The 23,540-nt window shown below is 37.9% G+C and overlaps 1 protein-coding gene across 2 annotated transcripts; it reads right to left on the reverse strand.

The window, feature by feature from the left end:
- Window positions 1-2,222: 2,222 nt before the first annotated feature.
- Window positions 2,223-23,490, reverse strand: SGTB (small glutamine rich tetratricopeptide repeat containing beta). Of its 2 annotated transcripts, none has more exons than XM_032206379.1 (11): window positions 23,244-23,490; window positions 22,074-22,226; window positions 16,475-16,578; window positions 15,717-15,786; window positions 12,381-12,480; window positions 9,880-9,984; window positions 6,880-7,018; window positions 6,730-6,792; window positions 4,702-4,739; window positions 4,383-4,466; window positions 2,223-3,414 (listed from the first exon to the last, which is right to left on the reverse strand). In XM_032206379.1, exons 2-11 carry the CDS (start codon window positions 22,171-22,173, stop codon window positions 3,303-3,305), a joined length of 915 nt encoding a protein of 304 aa, XP_032062270.1. In that variant the 5' UTR covers window positions 22,174-22,226; window positions 23,244-23,490; the 3' UTR covers window positions 2,223-3,302. The 2 variants fall into 2 exon arrangements, with proteins under 2 accessions (XP_032062270.1, XP_032062269.1); XM_032206378.1 differs by lacking the exon at window positions 23,244-23,490 and adding an exon at window positions 22,350-22,466.
- Window positions 23,491-23,540: the final 50 nt, after the last annotated feature.

Consider the following 23,540-nt stretch of genomic DNA (forward strand, 5'->3'; position numbering starts at 1 on the left):
GGTAGCCAAGTTGCATTTTGCCAGTATGACTATCTGTAGCCTCAAATGATGTTATGATGATTTCTTCAGAAGTTGCAGATTTAATTCTGTCTCAGGACAAATGAGTCTACTTTATACTCGTTACAAAACCAAAACTGCAACTGAAACAATTTCTACGCTGAGTATTACATTAGATGTTTCTCTGATCAGACATACTTAGAATATATTTCCATGCAAGCAGGTTACAGGAGTTTACAATTTGAATGCAAAACACTTTCTTTTCTAACCATTATCACACTTAAATGTTGATGGAACGGTAATGATACAAAACCAGTTAGGTGATAAATACATATTTGTTCAGTTAAATGATGAACTGTAACTGACCTTAAATTAAAGTAGTATTTACTGGGATTGGGGTTTACCACTTGATCAAGCAGAATGAAAAATTTTAGTGCAAAACAAAAGTGCAGTTATCACACAGGAAAAGATTCCTTCCTCACCCTGTGATTGAGTTGTATTGCATGACTTTGTGAAACAATTTAACCTATTAAAGGCAAAATAGATTTTAGCATAAATGATCCCCTCTGTTCCTGGCTTCAATGGAAAAGTACGCCATGACAGCTCCTGTTATTGGTTACGCTGTCTTTCTTTTTACTGGGGCTACAAAGCCCTTTTTGTTAATATACAAGAAACAAAGAATGTTTACAAGTTAAGTATTATGCTAATTGCAGCACATTCCAAAAGGGTCAGCTAATGCCATCATTGCAATGAATGTTCTGGTTACATATGATCTGTACTGACATAACACCTAAACATGGCAATATTTTAGTATGCAAAATTACATCGAAATCATCTTTAAGAGAAAATTTCAAACAACTAACCAATGCTTCAATTCCATTTTACCTTGGGGATTGTTACCCCATAAATACAGTAAGCTATAGGGCTGCACATGTGAACAACGACAAAGAAAAATGTATGTTTATGGAAGAGAATACAAGCTCTACAGCAGATTTTGTGTATCATCATACAATTATCATTGTAGTTCTTATGGAGTTCTCAAGAGGTTCTTGACACTCGTGCTGTTTTGAATTAGAAAGAAAACTGACTACATGAAGCTTGCTGTCAAAGCAAGCATAAACTGAGTATGAGATACCTTGAAGTGCTGTCCAGTCCATTCTGAATTTACTAGTTACCCCTCATCAAAGCTAGTAGGGCCCACTTTGGTTGAGAGTATTAAAGAAAAATAAGAGGAACGATGAAGATTTATGCAAAGAGATAGGGTGCTAGGAGCAACGCTTCTCTCTTCATACAACACACTACTTCAAGCAATATCTGTAGAGTAGCTTTAACCTACTTTGCACCTCCACTGACCCTTCTTGTAAATGGGAACCTGGCCTCTTAACTGTGACTGAATTGAAGTCACAAGTTAGATTCCAAATCTGAACTACCTCTGATAAAAGATCATGTTAAGAATAAATTTCTTTGTCATCAGATAAGTTTTTATTTGGAAGTGTATTTAATGTGAAGCTTAAAGATCTCTACAGCCTCAAAAAAGCAGCTACAGCAACACATACAGAAATTAAAAAAAGAAAGCATCTCAATGCTATATGTAGGCAAGCCCTGCTGAAACTATGAATGTCTTGAAGTTGCTGTTTTAAGCTTTACATCTTTATTCAAAAGATGATACGAGTTTCCTGGGTTTTGTGTGTTCACCAGTTCTGTTCATGTTTCCTTAGATTCAGCTGCATTTTTTCCTCACTGCATAGCTGAAGGCTCATACAATAGATGCACAACTAGCATTTGAAGTCCTAGACTTAGTCCCAATCTTTTATTTGCCTCTACCTGAGGTGGTTTTTTTTATTATTATTTTTATTTTTAACCACAACAATGAATCAGATATAATGTATAAAGTCTAGGAGTTCCTGTGTATTTCTCCCTTTGGGAATCTCTGTTTTACTCATCCACATGCTGTCTCCAATGTGACTGGCCAGCAGAGGTCACTTTGTCTTAGGAATCAAAGCAGGCTCCTCAAATCAATTTTGATATGCAAAAAAATAAATAATTGTGAGTATTGAGAACTTCCCTGGACACAAAACAAACATACCTTGTAGCAGAAAGGAATGTGAACACCAGGCAGAATTAAAAAGAAAAGGTAATATAACAAATATACAGAAAAACAGTGGTCTCTTTCAGAATAAGATGTGCTAAGCAAAAAAAAAAAAAAAAAAAAAAAAAAGATGAGATAGAAATATCAAAGATGGGAAAAATCTTTAGCTTGACTGCACACCCATTGCTTAAAGGAGATGCATACAATGAAACTGAAAAAAGTCCTTAATTGTTCAGGCCAGTGATTTATCATACACGAACAAAAAGAGAATCCTGCTAAGGCAGCTATTTTGGGATAAGTTTTCAGTACTAGTTATTTATACAGTCATTGAATCAGTGTTAGCTTATTATAGTTATGACTGTTAAGCTTATATTAAATCCTGCATACATACAGAATGTAATGCAGTTTGACATCCCCATGAAAATAGTGCCACACTGCTGACCTCCAGGGCGACCACGATGATTTGAGAATATACATGGCAGTAGAGGTGCCTGAACCTTCTTAACGCGATTTCCTTTCCCTAGCCAAGTAGCATTTTGGTATTTGTGGTATCTACTCAGGATTTCCATCCTTTCCTGCCACAGTTTGTGGTACTCCTTCATTCGCAATCATTTCCCTCCCTTCTGCCAAGCGGAGTTGAAGAGTATTACATGGTACCAACGATGGCCCCTCCACAGATACAAGCAGTCTTCAGACATGAGATTTAAGTACACTATATATTCCAACACTGATTTATGCTCATTATAGAAGGGCACATCAGATGTACATCAGAAGGGCTGATGCATCTATTTTTTCAATAGCATATTTGACAGGGAGTTACAGCTGTAACAATTTTCACCAGAGTAACATGCCTTTTGCACTAGGATTTTAGAATTAAGTTGTTACACAAAGTCAGCCCACTCCAAAACTCCTAGACACTCAACACCTCTGGAGATCAATCTAATGCACATACTGAAAATGACTTGTACATAGGGATTTTAACAGACCACTGAATGTATTTAGTGTATTAATTTTCAGAGGATTAAGTATACATAAATGATATGTTCCAAGTTATGTGCAATAGATCTGTTTAACAGATTTATTATTGTTTGCAAACACACACGAAGAATTTTCTGTCTTCTATTCAAGCAGAAGAGTTAACAATGGTGCTTTTGCCACTAACTATGGTATGCATTTTGAGGTTATATACCATTCCAATTCACATGCCTTCTTTAAGTCAGGAATGCTCCTCAGTACTGCCACTGAAGGATCGGCTCCGGACGTGATTTCTCAGTTGCTCTATAAGCTCTGGATTCTGCTGCTGTATCTGCTGTGCAAACTGCTGCCCCCTGTGTTGAACAATTGTAAATAAAATCACCAAGTGAAAAAAAAAGACGAGCAGCTTTTGTAACAAACCAAGACACCCGAATGTAACTGAAAGCTTCACTATATGAAAGTTGAGACTAAAGACACCTTGATTAAGCCTACCCACCGAGTTAGTTGTAGTATTATGACTATCTACTTAAAGTCTCTCCAAACAGAATCTTAATTCTTTCAGACTACTGCATCTACTTGGTAATATGGAAAATATTACTCGCTAAACTAAAATTTGGCAACAAATCTATTCCAGTGATTTACTCCCTTCTCTTTGAGAGGATGCACTCCAGTAGTTAAAGGTAACTACTCTTCTAGTTGAAGTGCAAATTTATGCTAGTTTTTCTAGAAACATGGGATGTGGCTAGCAACTTGTATTTATGAGCCATAGGTCATTAATAGAAAGCATGCATACAGTTACACTGAAGTACACCTGAAGTGTGCTGATTCTTCCAGATGCATCATTGTTATCTTATTATACAAGATCTGGGTCCTGGCTCTTGTAAAACACATTCCTATTATATTCACCTCCCTGAAGCCCTGTTAGTCTAAATGGAGGAATGCCAGAGCACTGTCAGTCAAGAGAAAACTTTAGAACTTGTTGCAACCTGCACTGAGTAGACTCATAGAATACAATTTGAAACCATGTGTATAAGCAACTAAAGGTTTCAAGTAGAACTTTTACTACTTGGCATTTGAAAAATGCACAGTGCATGAGAGCTAAAAAGTGAAACCGAGCACATGGTCACTCCAATTGATGGAAATGTATAATGCAAACAAACAAGATGGAAAGTAAGCCTTTAAGATCTGTTTTAATAATAATCAGGCATACAATGAGTAAAGGCCACAGTTTAACTGGTCTGACGCTATCCCTCTTAAATAGATCATGTGCAATAATGTTTCCACAAATGTAACAGTAAACTGAGTGATTGGTAGTACTTACGCATGGATCAGGCTGGACAAATCCGACAGGCCACCAACACCTGCGGCAGGGCCACCGATGGCATTTGACATCATCCCCGACATCCTGGAACAGTTAGCACAGTGTTGGCATTGGGGTATGCAGGAACCTTTACAGTAAGCAATAAACTGTAGTTCTTTGTTGAATTGCTGGGAGAAACTAAGCTGTAAGAAGAAGAAACTGCAGTAGTTCTATTTACAGTAAGCAAAAATTTTCAGGAATTCAGTACCATCTACCTTTTCTCTTTTAATTCGAAGCCCTGAAGACATTTGTTTTAATGGTACTTCATTTTAATACTTACAGTTGTTGAACTTGGGGATTCTGCATTAAGCTTGCTGCCTAGAATAGATAATATATAGCTGAAATTATAACATTAACTTCTTAGGTATCAGTGAAGGAATTCTACAATTTATTACAAAATCAAGCTAAGTTTATGTCTACAGAGATGAATGGTCCCAAGCAAAAATAATCATTGCAGGGAAAAGTGTTTGTTTTTTTTTTTTAATATGTTAAACAACAAATTTTCATTGGACATGCAAAATATGACAACAAGACAAATATAAAACCCTGTACTCTAAAGCTAAAAAAGATTAACATAAGATTTCTAGGTACGAAGGTTTTCAGTAGGGCTTTTTAGACAATGGTCTGAGTTTTGTTGATTCCCAACTGGATAAATCAGTTTTCCAACTATTATTACTAGAGACAATAAGCTGTTGAGACTACAGAGACTAACCAGATTGTGGACTTACTTTGTACTATGGTTTTGCCATAACATGTATCTTCTTTGATAACTTGCCTATCTTCTTATTTCATAGTAAGCATAAGGTCATTCATATCTCTGATTCATAAGGTACCTCAAAAATTCTGTTGTGTTTACTGTAGTGTAAGAGTGTATAGGGACAGGCACTACAGAATAAGCCAGGTGATGGTTTAAAGTCAGTAGTGTAATTCCTACAGAAGTCAGTGGCTGTAAAAAACAACAGTTGTATCTGCTCATTCACTATCTTATTAAATGTAGTACAAAAACCAGACATGCATAATATCAGTTGGCTAATAAATCTCCATGCAGCTTCTTGAAAGTCATCTGTTTTCTCTAGTCTACATTTGGATAAAAAAATGCCAACTAAAGATCAACTCTGAGGGAAGTACAGGATTTTTTCTCTCTCCCACCAGTAACAGCTTTGATGTGGCTCAAAAAGAGGCCAGAAATGGCTTTCTCAAGGTCAGTAACTTTTTTTTCCTTAAAAGAACAACAAAACAACAACCACCACCAGCAAAAAACACCCCCACCTCCCATCACAACCACCACAGGAAAAGTTTGTTAATTAATTCCTGTCTGGATGCCCTGTGTTCTATTCACTTAATCTGGCATCTTCTGGAAATGATACAAACAATCATTTCATCATAGTTAGCTTCACATTAAAGAGTACATCTTCGACTCTAAACAGATGCAGACTGTCTGAGTAAGTCATGTGGCCAGCGAAGCTGTACAGAGTCCCAGTGTTATTTCATCACTAATGCCATTGGAGAGTTCACCTCTTCCTTTGCTTACCATCTCCATACCACAGTATCAGCTGCATTGATCTGTTTTCCATGTGGGAGCACTGGTTGAAATGTCCTACCCTAGAGAAGCTACCAGAAGGGTAGTAAAGTTTTAACTGGAATCCCAAAAGAAATAAATATGTTTTGCATTTTTTCCCTTCAAGTTGTGTTCTTTGAAGTTAATTCATACAAATTGGCCCGGACTACCACGCATGGAGAAAACTATTGAGGGACAAAATCACAATTTGCCAGCACACTAGAAGTAAATGAAAGCATTATGTGTTAATTACATTCACTATTTTTGCATTTCTTGAAGTATTAAACACTTAACAATGACAGGGAGAATTTGAAAAGGTAAGAACAAAAACGTGTTCTGGATAGTTCTCTCCAGGAAGTTAGTTAAGCATTTGGTAGACTGCATCTGAAACAACAGCTATTCATTTAAGAAGTGATTTCTATGTATTCACTGTTAATTATTATGTGGTGAATAGAAAAGATATTTCCACCATACTGTTGACAAGTGTTTTGCTGTTCATTCCATCTGTAAAAACAGCATAGCTATCTACACATATCATTGTTCGTAAGTAGGACAGAATCAGTTGGAAATGAGACAGGCATCAGAGGAGATTCATCCTCCACTTCTCGGTTTGACTGTAAAATCCCTTTGAAAATAAATTCAGTATAGCACAACTATTGCCCATTATAATAAACATTAAAATCCCTTGTGTTTAGAGTTGTTCTTAAGGATTCAGTCTTAAAAGCAACATAAAGCTTGAAATATACTCACCATACTAATGAAGGCAGGATTATTTATCAAGCTTGCCATGTCAAAACTCAGTCCAGTTCCAGTCTAAAAACAAGTAAAAATTGAAAGTAAGTTTACCTCCAAAGTCCCAGTTAAAACAATTGTTAATAAATAGATGCAGAGCTAACTTACAGGACTGGACATGTCTCTTAGTTTCTGTTCTGCTATTTTCAAATTTGACTTGTAAGAGTCATTTTCTGGATCAAGATCCAGTGCTTTTTGGTAACTGGTAATTGCTTCTTCAAACTTATTCACTGAGGTCAGAGCCAACCTAATGTGAAATAAAGAAATCCTGGGTAGAACATACATGACTATCAAAAGATAATGATAGATTTTTCTGCTCCAAGTAAAACAGCATCTCACAACTAACTCTTCTCTTAAGCACTAAGTTAAAAGAAGTTTTGCTGTAGTGCCGCTACTGCTTAGAGTAAGCCTTTATTGTAGTAGAACAGATGATCCCTCAGAAACTCATTCTGCACCTATATGTATGCAAGTTTCATTAAAGAACTCTTTGGCATTATCAAGTGATTTAGTCTCTGTTTTAGAGCACAAGTTAGATCCAACATGAGCTCAGAAATTCCTTTAAATGTTTCTTCCATTTCTTTTGATCCAATAGATTATTCAGACGGTAAGTAGGATGGAGATACTCTTAACGTAAATTGTGCAGTTTCAAGAAACCAAACAGTAGAACCACAAGTTTCAGTCTAACAGCTTTTTGCACTGGATTAGTTGCAAGGTTCTCTTGGATCTTCTGCTTCACCGCTTGACAAATGGGTTACACAGGATAGTAGCAATATCTTTAAGAAACCCACGTGTCAGAGTAGCCTACTTAATCTTTTGAAAAAGATTCAGGAGAGCACAGCATGGATTATCTACTATTTCTGAAACAATGTTTGTTTTCAAATTTGATTAGTTCCTACATTTAAAGCATTGTCTTACTTTGAGCTATGCCAGAAGTCCATCTGGTTGCAGTTTCAGTTCTGCCTTCTGCTATATATTCAATTTATTCTGATCTCAAAGCTAACCCATTTTTTTCTACATTTCGTGAAAGATCTGTGTAACCTACATTCAACTTCTATTTAGTACTCCAGTTTCCCTTTAGTATGTGCTGAGATAGATACACAGACTGTGTTGATAATAAGCCTGTACTAAAACCCACTAACAGAACTTAGTCCTTTATGTCAGACAAGAGAGCTCAGTGTTAGGACACATTGGTCACAGTCATTACTCTCAGTGATAATGAACTCAGTAGCAGTACAAAAATCCAGGGTTTTCCAATAAAACTTCTGGAGGAACCCATGCAATATTAATGTCTTCTCCCTTAGCACAGTTGCAATGCAGCATTCTCCCTTTTGGCCCATTAATTTGTCGAAATAGTTTCTGACCAGAGGAGAAATGCAATCAGGTATTTCTGTGACGCAACTGTGTTTATTTATGGGGAAAGTATGCTAAATTCCGCTTCCTGGAACACACAACTCAGAAGAGCAGGCAAGTTTATCTGCTCGCAATTTCAGATCCACCTCCTACCCAGAAGAGTGCTCTCTCAGTGATGCTGGAAGCACATCTTTAACTGTCTACACTGCTCCCATCTCTGCATATTTCTGTGGCACTTCTGTTCCTTTCTGCAACATGTACAGAGCTTCCATCAAATCCTCAGAAAAGCTGATGTATGTGCCTTTCTAATGCAGTCAGAAATCCTAGCTTTCTCATAAGGAATTCTTTTTGAGATGGTTTCTGCACTTTTTTCCCAGTTATTACTAAACAAGCACTGTTTTCTGACTCAGCCTGTGACAAATACATTATTCTTTCAAGCTGCTGAGTTAAGCAACAACCGGTAAGTAAGAATATATTCTCTATTTAAGCAGTCAGACAAAAAAGGAGAAGCTTGGGAATGCCTGAGAATGATCCCACTTACACTGTTTATCAAAGGGTACACTGCTCTTACATACAAAATTCTAAAATAACCTCCCATTTCCAATTAAATCAACCTGTGGTTTCCCTCTACCTCACTGAAATCTGGGGATTTGGGGTTCTGCTATATACAGAAACAATATAAAGACAGTTATATAGGACAAAAATTCAAAAGTCCTTAAAATTTCAAAGTGAATTAGCTATGCACTAGATGATCTTAAAGGCTACATTTGTAGTATTAAAATAAACTCTGTCTGGGGAGGTTTTCAAATGACAGAATTCCATCATTTTTGATCTTAAATAAATGGCCCCTGGCACAGTCTTTTCCCAGGCCAGTTAGCCCAAACAATTTTAGGGCATGGTTCAGAAGTTAACACCGGCCAAGGCAATTTAGCAATAGGCAGTTTGGATGTGGTCACTCCATACTGCAAACAAGATTTTAATAATATAGACACAGGCTATTTTGTACCAGCTGACCCCAAAGAACAATCCCAAGCATTTTTTTTTGATTTACTAGTATAGATAAAACCACAAAAGCCAAAAGCATGCATTCAGCCTACACCTTCATAATACGCTTGATTATTAACTATGCAAAGCTACACATCTCAGAAGAGTGTCCCTTGACTAAAGCAGGCATCTCATTTGGGAGAACATTTTTGACATTTTTAGATATAGCACTTCATCAGACCCTCTGCCTAAAGGGACAATCTTCCTAACCACTCAGACAGGACTGAGAAAAAATGCTAACAGGACAGAGCTTAGTCTTGCCCAAATATCCGCCTCTTCACAGTCACTGTACAGAAAAATCAAACCTCAACTGCTAGCACTGAAGGCCCGGTACCTTTAAGGATGCTGTTTTCTAAAAGCATCATTAGCAGATTCTCTTTTCTAACAGCATAATTTTTATAACTCATAATTAGGTAGGAGATTAAAAAGAAAAACACATCATGACTTCCTAAACTAAATTTACAAAGTTGATAAACTGAAATTAAAAAAAAAAAAAGAAAATCTAACTGACATAGTCTGATATGACAATGTTGAGATCAATCACAGATACAAAACTTAAAGCCGACAGCATGATAGGGTCATCTTTAGAAAATTGCTACACTTTCAGGACAAGAATGTCAGTTAAGCAAAACAACATGGCTCCACTTATTTCAGAAAATGTATGGTGATTTACATGTGGGCCTTCAGCATTTACTCAGATTTCTATTGGCTTACCCCATTCTCCCATATGCTTTGCTGTACTTCGGGTCTATTGCTATGGCTCTCTCACAGTCCTTTATTGCTTCACTGTATTTGTTGAGTTTACTTTGAGCAGCAGCCCTAGGAGAAAACGTAGAGGGGAAAAGAGGGAGTTTAGTCAAAAAACAGTAAGAGCAAGAACAAAAAAGCTTAGGTATCTGCATGTCAGTTACTGACTTTAGACATGTTTTGTCTTACTGACATTCACTAGTTAGGCAATGCCTCAAGTTTCCTTAATCAAGCAGGTCAAGCAAATGTTCTGAATTAGGTCCATGCATAGGTGCATTGCTAGACTGGGCTTTGGAGAGCAAAGACTCACCTTTCAGGACACAAAGGAGAAATTATTCTAAAACTATTTTATATCTAGTATATGACTATGCACAGAACACATCACAAAATCTATTGCATGAAGTGAAACTCTGAATTAGTAGTTGACATTAAATCGTTATTTAAACAGAAATACTCTATACAATTGCACTTTTCCCATAAGGACTACACTTTTATTGCATTTTGAAGGAATACTGTGATTTTTCTCTGCTTTTTTTTTTTTTTTTCTCCCCTTAAAGCAGTTAAGTCTCTGCTTCAGAAAGCACAGAATTGCCTTTCAGTATGACCCATCCCATTTGCTCTCTGAATCTGACTTCAGGATAATGATCATAAGGAAAATAACAGCTTCACACTAATTTTGAACTGAAGTGATATTTCTTTTATGTACGTAACTGTATCTCAGCAAAACTCATGCTTGCAAATAAATTGGGATGACACTTCTTAATCTCTGAATTACTAAATTAAAATTGTATCTCCACACCAGAGAAATACTGAATGCTGTGGTTATTTATACAATAAGGTTAAAGACTTGTCCCAAACTAAAAAGGCAATTGTAATAACTAATATTCAAAATTTTCCCAGTTTGAAAAGTCTCAAAATACTCTAATTAGTTCTTCTTTGACTAAAAAGCTATAGAAGAAATAATAATATTTCCATTGCATGAAGCACTATTTTTTTTGTAATAGGAATGCTAGATGCTACAACCATCACTGTATTCAATCCCTTCTCCTGTGATAACCTCAGATTGGATGTTTTATCTGACTTTGATTAAAATCTTTTCTGAATGAACTACTTATAGCTTTTAAATATTTAGGCTATGTAACAGTGGTCTAGCTCCTGTAGATGCCAGTAAGGTTTGTAGGTAAGAATTGGGGACAATGCTTAGTTTCTCATGTGTTTGAACAGAAAGTGTTCTTTCCATGTTTAAAAAAATTGTGCGGTCAGTTACAACTTCAATGGCACCTAACCTCCCTCTTTATCCCCCTGCTGTGAGTAAAAAGCAATGCTGATAAAGGTGGTAATTCTTCATGGATTCCAAGCTAGCTCAAATAAGATAAGGCCTATCTTTATTCAGACACTGCATCCCTCTGGAAACTCCAAAGAACTGCCTGTCTTCTTTTAAGTAACTTTATACAGTACTGGGCTCATTGACGTCAAGATTCATTTTGGTGCTCACAAATGTAGTCTGTGATGATGTATAGCACAGAAAACAGTGAAGTATTTTCACTCTTTTGACAATTATAGATTTGGTGCCAAAGCTCATTCTACTGAGAAATCTTTCAGTTATTTGGGAGGCTTTTGAATCAGGTTTTATATTTGATACCTAAAATCACTTACGCAATCATTCTTAAAGATGTAAAACAATATTACTATGCTGTGCATTCCCTTTCTCTTTATGTCTGCCATGAAACACTGAGTCATATACTTGCATTTATCACAAACTAAACTCTGGAGTAATGGAAGCACAGACCCCAAAAAGGAAAAATCTATAGAGTACACTGCCACAAGGCCAGGTTGACTGCACTCAAGTTAATAAGTCCTTCTGGACAGATGCACTGAAGAGTGAAGAGCAAAGGAGCTCTAGAGGCATGGCAGCTTCAGCAGGGCTTGTAGATTACACTGCTTTTGTTCTTATGTTGATCCTCAGGGCAGTATACTGAAAGTGCATGCTGCTGCTAGGATAACATGCCCTTCCAAAATTCATCTGGTCCAATGTCAATGCTACACTGAAGAAATAATTATAGAATGAAACTACGACAACACAGTCTTGTTATTTTTCCAACAGGTTGTGCATAAAAATGCTGAGTACTTATACAACCTTTCAAATCTCCTAAATGCTGTAACACATTAACACTATTTTTTCCAAGGGAAGGCAATACTATAGGAGACAGAGATAGCAGCTGAATCACTAGACCATTGAAATAAAAAAAAAAAAAAAAAAAAAAGACTCCTACTACTCTCAATGGACTGAGAACCACAGCCTACATAGTGATTTAATATATTAATATGTTAATTTAATATGTTAACCTCTGCCTCACATGTAATTCACATTAAATAGCCCCACACTATTTTGATCTACTTCATATTTTATCTTTAAAATAATGTTTATTAAGTTTGAGAATAAAAAGTGTGTATTATTCTGCTTTTACCTGTTGCAGTAATAGACTGCATTGTTTGGATCCAGTTCTATAGCCCTAGTGTAACAATCCACTGCTGCAACAAAGTTTTCTTCTTTCATATGATTGTTACCTGAAATAAATTATTAGAAGCTCATAAGCAGTTAAAAGATACATCATTATGTATGAAAAAAAGTAGAGAAACTACATTATTCTAAATAAGGCAGTTCTGATGGCACTTTGGCACTTTTGCGAGACACATTCTTTTAAGTACAACTGGCGTGGAATAAAGCAAATAGAAATATCTACTATGTCTGTAAAATTCATTATGCACATGGTAGTCCACCACATATGCCTTCCTCTTCTCTTTTTTTCCTATTTTTTTTCCTATTTTTTTTTTTCCTATTCAACACTTTCCAGATAGTTTCTGCTGTTAAGTAAAGATCCCTTTGTTGAGAAGTATAACTGTAATTGCAGTTCTATTCTAATACAAATTCATCAGTTTTAACTAACTTTCCAAGCCTCATAGTCCAATAGGCAGTATGTTAATTCCCTTCTGGTCTCACATCTACCAAAAACCTCCCTATAACTACTCACTTAATATGGGAGATAAAAGCAAAATCCAAGCACACAGACCCCACTTGTGTGATGTTGTCACATAGTTCAAAAGATAATGAAAAGCATATATAGCACAGGCAATCCAAAGTGATTCAGAAGTGAAATTTCTTACCATCAAAGCTCTGATCTTCTATGCAATAATAAAGTTTCATATCTGATATTTTTAAGTCTACTACAGTGAAAAGGCAGAATAAAGTAACTTCTCTACACAAAGAAAATGTTGGAGTTAAGTTCTTTAAAAACTACAGATACCTTCCATATTTCTTCCACCCTGAGACAAGGCATTCCTGGTGGTTTCTTACTTTGTTTCTCTACTTCTTTGTTACTATAAAAAGTCCTAGTTCAGAGTGCCTGAGTCTAAGGTTGTTCCAGGTGCCACTGCTATAGATTCTTGGCTTGCTAGATCCTGCAGAACCTGTCTAGGTTTCTCAGCAACATCAAGAAGTTGTCAGGAAACAACAGACTTTCACTGATTTCATTGTATTTTGGTATAATATTTAAACCTTCTCCGAGACTAAGCAAGAGAAGGGGCAGGTCAACAGGTTACTACAGCTGTAACTTTCTACAGTTATAACTGCACAGGCAAATGCTAGAATGTTTCAGTCAGAAAGAAAGAAAGATTGTGGAGCAAGCAGTTTTAGGTGACAATAGTAACTGAAAACAATTACACTTGCATTTATTTGTGACTACAAAACAATTAATAAACAAAATCAGATATATGTAACCAAGTATCATCAGTATATTACAAAATCACCTATTTTAACAGTGATACAGTAGACTATAATTACAGTCAGCAATCACTGCCAGTGAGAAGGCAAACTCAAACTGTAATTTCATGTATAGAATCACAGAATTTCTAGGTTGTAAGAGACCTCAAGATCATCGAGTCCAACCTCTGACCTAACACTAACAGTCCCCACTAAACCATATCCCTAAGCTCTACATCTAAACGTCTTTTAAAGACCTCCAGGGATGGTGACTCAACCACTTCCCTAGGCAGCCCATTCCAATAATGCCTAACAACCCTCTCAGTAAAGAAGTTCTTCATAATACACAATCTAAACTCCCCTGGCGCAACTTAAGCCCATTCCCCCTCGTCCTGTCACCAGGCACGTGGGAGAACAGGCCAACCCCCACCTCGCTACAGCCTCCATTAAGGTACCTGTAGAGAGCGATAAGGTCGCCCCTGAGCCTCCTTTTCTCCAGGCTGAACAAGCCCAGCTCCCTCAGCCGCTCCTCGCATACTTCCAAAATACACACGGATTATAACTGCATCTGCCTCATTTTTACAGGCCCACCATCTACGCATCTTTCCTTTAATTTAGAGATCTACACACGAAATCCTACTGGCAGTTCAGACTCACAAGGTAGCTGCACTCCACAAGATTGTAGCAGTTAATGTTTCCCTAAAACAAAACTGCTATTGATGATCATCAAAGCTGGAATTTCTGATACTGCTCTGAAACAAAAGTGACTCGAGATACAGGGCTATGTTGGAGCTCGTTTCAATGGGTACCAATATTGCTCTCTCTGCAGCTCAAAATTGGCTAAAGGAAAACAGAAGAACAGATAGACCTGTTTCTGCTCAGATTAAGCAATTCCATACAAAAGAAAACGCAACAGTATTAACTTATTTTAATGCTGGCCAAAAAAAAAAAAAGGTTATACTTTTGAGTGCATATCCTTTTATAATGGAAGTACTACCATTATAATTTATTTACCAAGCAGCTCTGTTTAGGATTAAGCCACAAACCTGCATATAATCTGTACTCTCCATTGCTTACATTAAGCAAAATATCAAGTGGTATACAAGGGCAGAGAAGTAAATTCAAGTATTTGCTAGTCTGGAGGGTATATCACTCAGGTTTCATAATGACCAAGAAAGAAAATTAAGCGATCTGATTTCATTTCATCCTTCATTAGTCAATTTCTAGAGGGCAAGTTTGAGGGTGGAGGAGGTACAGGCTGGTGGCTGAAAAGGTGTGTAAAGTTATTCCATAAGTAAGGACATACAGACAGAAACCACAAAATGATAGAATTACAATATTGTAGAAGATAAGGCTCAAATGGATTTCAACAAATTGATGTAATTTATTTCACTAAGCTCAGACAGACAAGTACTCAAAACTGACAAACCTGATACCAGTGATAGATAAACTTGTGTGAAAACGAAAAGGACTAATATGAGAGAGCAACATTTAAAAATAGGATATGATGTTTTAAATTTATTATGGGAGTTAACCAAAAGCACTATGAGCAGTCCCAAATTGCTTATTAGTTCTTCTGACTGCCAACACTTTCAAGTGCCCTTTATCAAAGTTTAGACCCCTTCATTTTTTTCAGTAGAAATATGAATTGCTTTAGTATCACTACACTAAGACTAACACACAGGACACATTCATTTTGTTTTCTTAGTCCATTTCACAAAGCCCTGAGGACTAACAGATTAGAAGATGGAAGACATTAATTTAGAGCATGAATTGCTGTAATATCCACACCTAGAAAGGACTGGATATCGCTAAAGTCCTATAACCACAGCAAGCCCTGCAGGTATTTTCTTAGACTCTGAATGGCCCAAATTACTTACAAAATAACAGTCCCCTTACAAAATAACAATCACCAGTGGAAAAAGTGTGAAGTTTTTCTATGAGTTGTGTTGCCCAGTCCAGCTGCTTTACTATCACTATCCATTATAACCAAAAAAATCTTATTCAGAGCACACGATGCTTATTTCTATGTTAATTTACAAACCTTCATCCTTCAGTTGGTCTGCCTTTTCAATATCCTCTGGTAAAGAATCTGAGAGAGGCAGCATGTCGTTCTGTATGTAAACAAAACAATACTTTTTCATTAAAATACAAGCCGTAATTATAGGCTGGACAACATTCCATCAACAAGCAACAAGATCTCCTATTTTGCAGAGTACAAAACCTAAAACATCACTAAAACTCTTAGAAGAGAAAGATAGCTTGCTTTCTACTACCAAAGAAACCTCATGGCTCATAACACATTTTAAGGAAGCCAAGAAGAAGATAGTTGATAAGTCTCTACAATCCCTGGTGGTTTCTGTGCCTCCTGTACTAGAAACTCAGAGATAGCACATATTACTAGCATGGATTTTAAAAAACTTAGCATTTTAAGGTTAGCACTTAGGGATATGTTTTTAAAACTGAACAACTAAATTATTTCCAGAAGGGAATGAGAAGCATCATAGAACAGTTGATGAGCTCAATTGATTAACTGAGGGATAATAACCTTTAAGTGAGAACTATACAATCCACTGTTCAGTAACATCCTACATTGAATTGTCCTTGTCTACTTCAAATTAATTCCTCCCACTGCCCCTAAAGATTCTTGTTCTGCCTCCTTTTATGGAAATTTCACTCTTTTCCCATTTTCCTTAAGTTTTCACATTTTTTGACCTACATAGTACTGCAAGGTTGTGTATACAATATGAAGTTTTATCACATAATGGCAGAGTAAGTCTAGAATTTAAATTAAATTCTTACCTTGTGGAAAGAATTTCTGAACATCTCTATCAAATGCTGTGGAGGGGCAAGATGAGTATCTTCTGGGTTAATCTTAAACACAGTCTCCAGACACTGAATTGCAACTTACAAGAGGAAAAAAAAAATCAGGTCACCAGTTTCTCAAAAGAAGTTTAATTTCTTTAATTTATTTATAAAGCTGTGATTCACTTCTTTATTCAGCTAGTAAGAGCAGCAATTTGAAAGACATTGTAAAATAAAGAGGCTACCCGATCTGCAGAGAACTGGCTATAAGCCATACAAAATCTTACGTAGTTCTAACGTTATTCTTAAAACAATTTATAATTTTAATTTCAATTCTCTCAATCATTTGATATATTTTTAAACATACAAATATTTAACAAAAGCATAACTCAAAACACGTGTCACATGACCCATGCCAAAACACAGCCAAACTGCCTAAAGTTTGTGTGACACAACAGAAGAAAATGGCTTATCCTTAATTACAGAATAAATGTGGGATACTTGTTAGTTTTATCTTTTCTGAAGTAAAATATATTCATTTGAAGACATTGTCTATTAATAAAATGCTTCATTAATCACTACTCTTCATCCTGTAAGAAAATCTCTCTACATCATCCTTTCACACATTCTGTTGTGTAAGGATTAAATGGCTCTCCCAGTCCTGCAATAATCTACATATGCTCACATGAAGCAATTCTGAAAAAGAAGTAACCAAGTGCCAGAATGAAGTTTCAAATGTCGTCACGTTTCCAGACAAAAGAAGATGAATGGCAATTAGTAATATATAGCTTTGTCTATACATTATTCTATCTCAAATTGTATTGATACTTTCCCTATCATCTTGAGAATGCAGTAGAACGCTTCCATTAAGGTATACATGTATCATCTAGATGTTTTAGACTGAAAACTGAGGAGGAGCAAAGAATCCTCATAAAGTGTAGCTTTTAGCAGAAAAAAGTATTTTTTATGTCTTATTTTATAGATATCACATTTTTAACCTGAACTAGAGATAACTGAGGACAGCTGAATTCAAACTAAGTATCAGTAAAAACTGAATCTTAGAATCTATAATTAATTTCACTCCTATGTTAATGTAATAAATGTAATGCCAATAAGAATTCAAATTATAAGGGACCCCAACGCTGATCTCCAATTAAAATTAAAATCACTGAAAGCTAACAACAGTAAGGCCAGTTTGAGGAGCCTGTTTTCTACACCATAGCTGGGCAAAACAGAAAAAAGTAAACTTGTAAAACGAGTAGTTAAACTTTGAACAAATATTTTTTTAAAACTCTCATAACATACAATAGAAATCATTCAGAAAAAAATTTAGTACCACAAAATTAAAGTTCATAATATGTAACAGTAATTGAATACATAGTGAAATACACATACAACTTGCTCCTGTAACCTATAAATGTTAAAAATACATCAGTTTGCCCCATTCTAAATTCCTCAATAGAAGTGGTGAAGGATTTGGGTTAAACTCCTTTACCTCCTGCTATGTAGAAAAACTTATAGTAAAGTGAGCGCTGATCATGCCAAATTCTGGATGACATATTAGCAGTACTCCTTGTTGGGTCTATCATAAAATCAGTGGAACTGCATGTCTAGTTTTTTGTTATATGACCTAATAGGAAGCTGATGCCCAAAATATACCTACCCTTTTTCCCTCAAACTTATTCTGAAGACATTCCCTTTCCTGAATCCTTCACCTGATTTGTAGTTTTATGTCAATTTGAAGTACAATCTTTACCTTTCTAAGGCATTGTCTATAACAGTAACTCTTTATCTGACATGAGATTTTTTGCAAAGTGCAGTAGTACAAATCATGCTTAAACAAAAGAATCCAGAATATATTTTCATTATCAGGAAGTATTTCCATTAAATAAATAACCAGTTTTACAGTGAAGTCTTTAGCTCTCTTTTAACTGAAAAATGGAAGTATAATCCTTATATCTCAAAAGTACAATTAAAATAAGAGGTCTTATGGGATGAATCCATAGGTTAGAATGACAAACACATCTTAACACGTAAGACAACAATAGAAACCTGTGTAAAAATACATTGCCAAAGCTGAAACTTTTCCAAATCAGACGATATATTAAGTTGTGAAAAGATCAATAACTACCCTGTTTTAAGATACTATGGTAAAAACCTGGCCCAGTAAAGTCAAAGGGGTGAAGATATGTTTTTGTCAGAAATGTATCTCACTTAAGTGAGGCACTGTTAGCTGCCACAGGCTCAAAGTCATCAGAAAGTTGTGACTTACAGCACCATGTGAGCTATTCACCGATGAGGCCAAAGTTATCTGTTCTCCCTGTTACCTCCACCATCACATACACTTCCAGAGACGTAGGCAGTTGCTGCAGCTCATACAGATCACCTTGCAAACCAGTGCAGATCCCTACCTCCCCAATGAACAGCTCAAAGAACATCTGGGGCTCACAAAAAAAACCTACTATGTTACAACAGGAGCATGTGGACTGTGCTGGAGCCCAGCTCAGCATCCCCAGTGCCACACAGCTCCAGGATCTTTTGCTGTCCATGCTCAAGCTGCAAACAACATTGAGGCGTCACAGCAGACTTGCAAGCTGTTGATCACTGAATAATGAATATTAACTGGGCTGCTGAGGTATCCTGGTTTTGGCTGGAACTGAGTTAATTTTTTTCAGAGAAGCTCACACCTGCTGTGTTTTGGATTTTTGATGAAAATCAGTGTGTTAACACCGTTACGTTTTAGCTGTTGCAGAGCAGTGCTTGCACAGAGCCCAGGACGTTTCAGCTCCTCGTGTTGCCCTGCCAGTGAGGAGTTGGGAGGGGACACAGCCAGGACAGCTGGCCTTATGGGGCCAGAGGGATGTCTCATAACATATGGGGTCATGCTCAGCGATAACAGCTGGAATAAAGAAGGAGGAAGGGGAGAACATTTGGAGTGATGCTGTTTGTCTTCCCAATAAATCATTATGCATGACAAGCCCTGCTTTCCTGGACGTGGCTTAACACCTGCCTGCTGATGGGAAGTACTGAATGGATTTCATGTTTTGCTTTACTCATGTGTGTAGCTTTTGCTTTACCTAGTAAGCTGTCTGCATCTCAACCCCTGAGTTCTCACACTTTACCTTTCTGATTCTCTTCCCCATCCCACCTGGGGAGAGTGAGCTATGTGGTGCTCAGCTGCCTGCCAGGGCTAAGTCATGACATGAGGCCCCTTTAGTGCTCAGTGTCAGCTTGCTTCATCTTACACATACCTGTCCCCCAACTCTAGTGTTACATGCATACCTCAACTTAAGGGGTACATGCCAGTTTCGAGAACTCTGCCTTTGAGGACTCACTGCAGTACAATCATCTCCAAAGTCAGGAGAAAAAAAAAAACAGCCTTGTGCACTTCGTAGAGAGTTTCTGCTTTAGTCCCACAGAAACAGGTGCTACAGACAGGAAAAACTTGTAGATACTGCAAGGAAAGGGAAGAAACTGCTATTTAAATACACTGTCTCAGGTATAACTTGGAGGAAGTCAAGTTGCCAGTTCATACAATAGGGTTGAGTGTTAGAACAGAGACCTGTATCACTTCTCTGGATCCTGGATTGCAAAAGAGTGTATTTCTCCAGTCTATCTTACAATTACTCTGATTTCTCAAATTAAGTCATTTTTATTCATTATGTAAGCATAAAATTCCTAGAGGAAAATTACCGTATCATTGACATCATTTTGTAATATAAACATGCAGAATGCAAGAGTTTGAATACATGCTAGACTTATATTTTGATAAGGTCTCAATTTTATTTGTAATGTTTTATCTTTTTGTTGTTTTGCGGGGAATGGGAACTACTTAAATTACTTCTTGGCATAGATACTTATACTGTGTTTTATCTTTTCACTAAGATACATAAGGTATCAATGAAAAACATTAGTCACATTCTTTCATCCCTTATGTCTTCACCTGGCATTAACCAATTCAATGCGTAAGACTCAGAGTACTGCTATTCCACAAGCAATAAAGATATTTTCCTCAACTAAAGTGACTCATTTATTCAGTATGCCTGCCCCGATCCTCTAACACATAGCATATGGTATCAAACTTCTGGCAGGGTACAGCTCTAAAATTAGGATTTCATATCTGTATTAAAATGGTAAGTTTCATATCAGCATTTAAGCACAAGTGAGGTTTTATAATATTTTTGTTCAGAAAACAGAATCTGAAAATTGTTGATTCCTTCAAATAAACATTGGCTAAGGCTGCTCTACAACAGGTAATCAGGTAAACCTTCACAGGCATAACCCAATGTTTATCAGCATTATTATAAAAATGAAAGGAAAATTTGTTGTCTCCCATCATATGAAATACTTTCATGAAATACTTTCATGAAATACTTTCATGAAATACTTTCATCATTGCTTTCTTTCACCAGCTGAACAGAAGTTTATTACCAGAGTACCATCATAACCTGATACTGGTTAAATTCATAGATGACTATCATTTTTCAAATGTGCAGACCCTATCTGTGGAATATCCTTTGAATAGCATGCTACAAATGTCCATTTCTTGTTTCCATTGGTAAATAATTAACTACACTGTAAAAGCAATAGGCAGAGGAAGGAAGAACATTCCAGGTTTCCCTTTTAAAGCTTATGCCTCTTAGACTCAACTCCGTAAATTTCAGGAAACTCAGTGATTGACTCCCTGGATGTTGTTTATTGCCCTGGTAGTTCTAGCCTTCCTCTTTATACCTCCAGTTCATCCTCCCATTGAGTCACACAGCCAAAGACTACTTAGAGCAATGCACAGGTCTTTTAAATAGATGCTATGAAAAGCTTATTGCAGAATTAAGAATCTTTTTGTTCTTCTCTTGCTTAATTCCACATTGTGATAAGGCCTCCCAGGAATTAGAGAAAAGAAATGAGAACAACGTGAAGGAGGAAAACACATCAAACATTAGTGAATGTCTCAAACACACAAATGTCCATCTTCCCGTGGCCATGTCTTCTGTTACAAGAAGTTATATACTAAACTGAAAATATATACTACTGTGTGCTCTTTGGAATTACTGTTTATGTAGAAAAGCAATGCAAAGCATTTATTTTATTTTCCCCATTCTTAGGATCTTTTAGATTTCCCTCATAAACTACCCAGAATTCTTCTACGTATAAAACAGGAGTTCTTCCCCATATGCCAAAACCAATATATGGTTATTTACATCACACACACAAAATGCAGGAGGAAAATAAACATAAAAGTAAAGTGAAAATGAATCAGTTGGCAAAAAGTTGCAGGATACATATATAAATCATTCCCATGTCTTGCATTATGGCTTTGTCTAACTTGACGTGGTTCAAAGTATTAAATAACTGTCACTTAAAATTCCTGTAATTTCACAACTTTAGAGCACTTTTAAAATGAGAAATGTTTTAAAATTAGTTATCTTAGAAATACTAAGATCATCGTTTATTCTCATATAATATGTTGTGGCAGTTTCAGTGAAGTCACCTCAGTTACTTTCTATACACAATAGAAATACATTTGGCAATATACACCAAATAATGTAACATAAGCATGCATAGTACCTACCCACGTATTACTATCTTCATCACTTACCTTCCAGGCTTTCTTGTTCATCTGGAGTGAAAGTATCTATCTGACTCTGCTCTCTCAAGAAATGGATGACAGCATAAACCAAGCGCTTCACTGATGACATTTTGAAATTGTTGAATTTCTCCTGTGTCTTAAGAAGATTAGGATCTCCTATTTCTGGAAATAAAATATATTAAAAAAAAAAAAAAAAAGGAAGAAAAGCTTTATAATATGGCAGGACGTATGCTTTGGGCCCAGTCGTTAATTCCTGGAGCATTCCAGCCTCAGTCAGAAACGCACCCAAAACATGAAAAATCATCCTTCACGAGACAGCTGAATAAAGCAGTGCCTTGAGACGAGCCATTGAATTGTAAGCGTTATAGGGAATCCTACAATCCTCTAGTCTACGAGCAAAAGAGGACAGATTTCCTTGGGCTCCTTCCTGCCGGAGAGGTCACCGAGGATAAACCCAGCAACTTATTTTCCCGAAGGATGCAGTTTGGGTTTTATTCCCAAGACACACACACCTGGAAGTGGGGTCACACGCCTAACTCATATAATCCCTTAACCCTCCACGCCGACAGGGAGATGCAGTGACGTAAAGGTGCAGCGCACGCTTCCACACGCGCCCTTCTGTTTCCCGACCTCGCTGCACGCTCGGTGGTCCCTGACACGGGTGGCTCCGTCCCACTGTCGGAGTTATGTAACTTGGGGGAAAACCTCGTCTCCTCCAACTTTCCCGGTTATTATTTTTCCACAAACCCCTCCGGGGCCAGGCGGGCACCACCTCCCCCCTTCATCTGCTTGGGGGGGGGGGGAAGGAGGATACGGGGGGGGGGGGGCTCAAACGCAGGCTGGGCACAACAGGGCCGAGACCACGGGGGCTCACCCCACACCTCCCCACTCACACTCAGCCTCACGCTCAGGTTCACACTCACGCCCCTTCCCTGCCACGGCAGGGCCGGCTGCAGGCGGCTCCCACCGAGGAAATACCGACCCAACACCAGCCCCCCCGGGTCCCCCGGCTCTCCCCGCATCCCCCCGGACCCTTCGGGACCCCTCGGGACCCCCCGGACCGAGCCCCCGCCGCCGCCCCCCGCACCCCTCGGTCCCTCCGGGCGCCGCCTCGGAGAGGGGCTCGGGGGGGGAGGCGCGGCGCGGCTGCACGGCGGGGGGGGGGGGCATGGCGCTTACCGAGCCGGGCTGGGCAGAGCTGTGCCGAACCGAGCCGGGCAGGGCAGAGCCGAGCCGGGCTGAGCCGAACCGAGCCGGGCAGAGCTGAACCGGGCTGAGCCGAGCCGGGCTGTGCCGCTGTCAGCGCCGCCGCTGGGCGGGGAGGAGAAAGGCGGCGGCGGAAGCGGATGCTCGGGGCGGCCGTGGCGGTGCCCGCGGCCGGCGGTGACAGTGGTGACAGCGGGAGCGCAGCCGGCCCTTCCTCCTCCTCCTCCTCCTCCTTCTCTCTCCTCCTCCTCCTCCTCCTCCTTCTTCCTC

This window comes from Aythya fuligula, chromosome Z, assembly GCF_009819795.1.
Source record: "Aythya fuligula isolate bAytFul2 chromosome Z, bAytFul2.pri, whole genome shotgun sequence".
Taxonomy (NCBI): domain Eukaryota; kingdom Metazoa; phylum Chordata; class Aves; order Anseriformes; family Anatidae; genus Aythya; species Aythya fuligula.

Coding starts and splice junctions, on each gene's coding strand:
- SGTB (XM_032206378.1), bottom strand. Junction 7,019..9,879: donor AAAGCATATGGGAGAATGGG/GTAAGCCAATAG, acceptor ATTTCACATTAG/GTTGGCTCTGACCTCAGTGA. Junction 3,415..4,382: donor TTGTCCAGCCTGATCCATGC/GTAAGTACTACC, acceptor TGTTCAACACAG/GGGGCAGCAGTTTGCACAGC.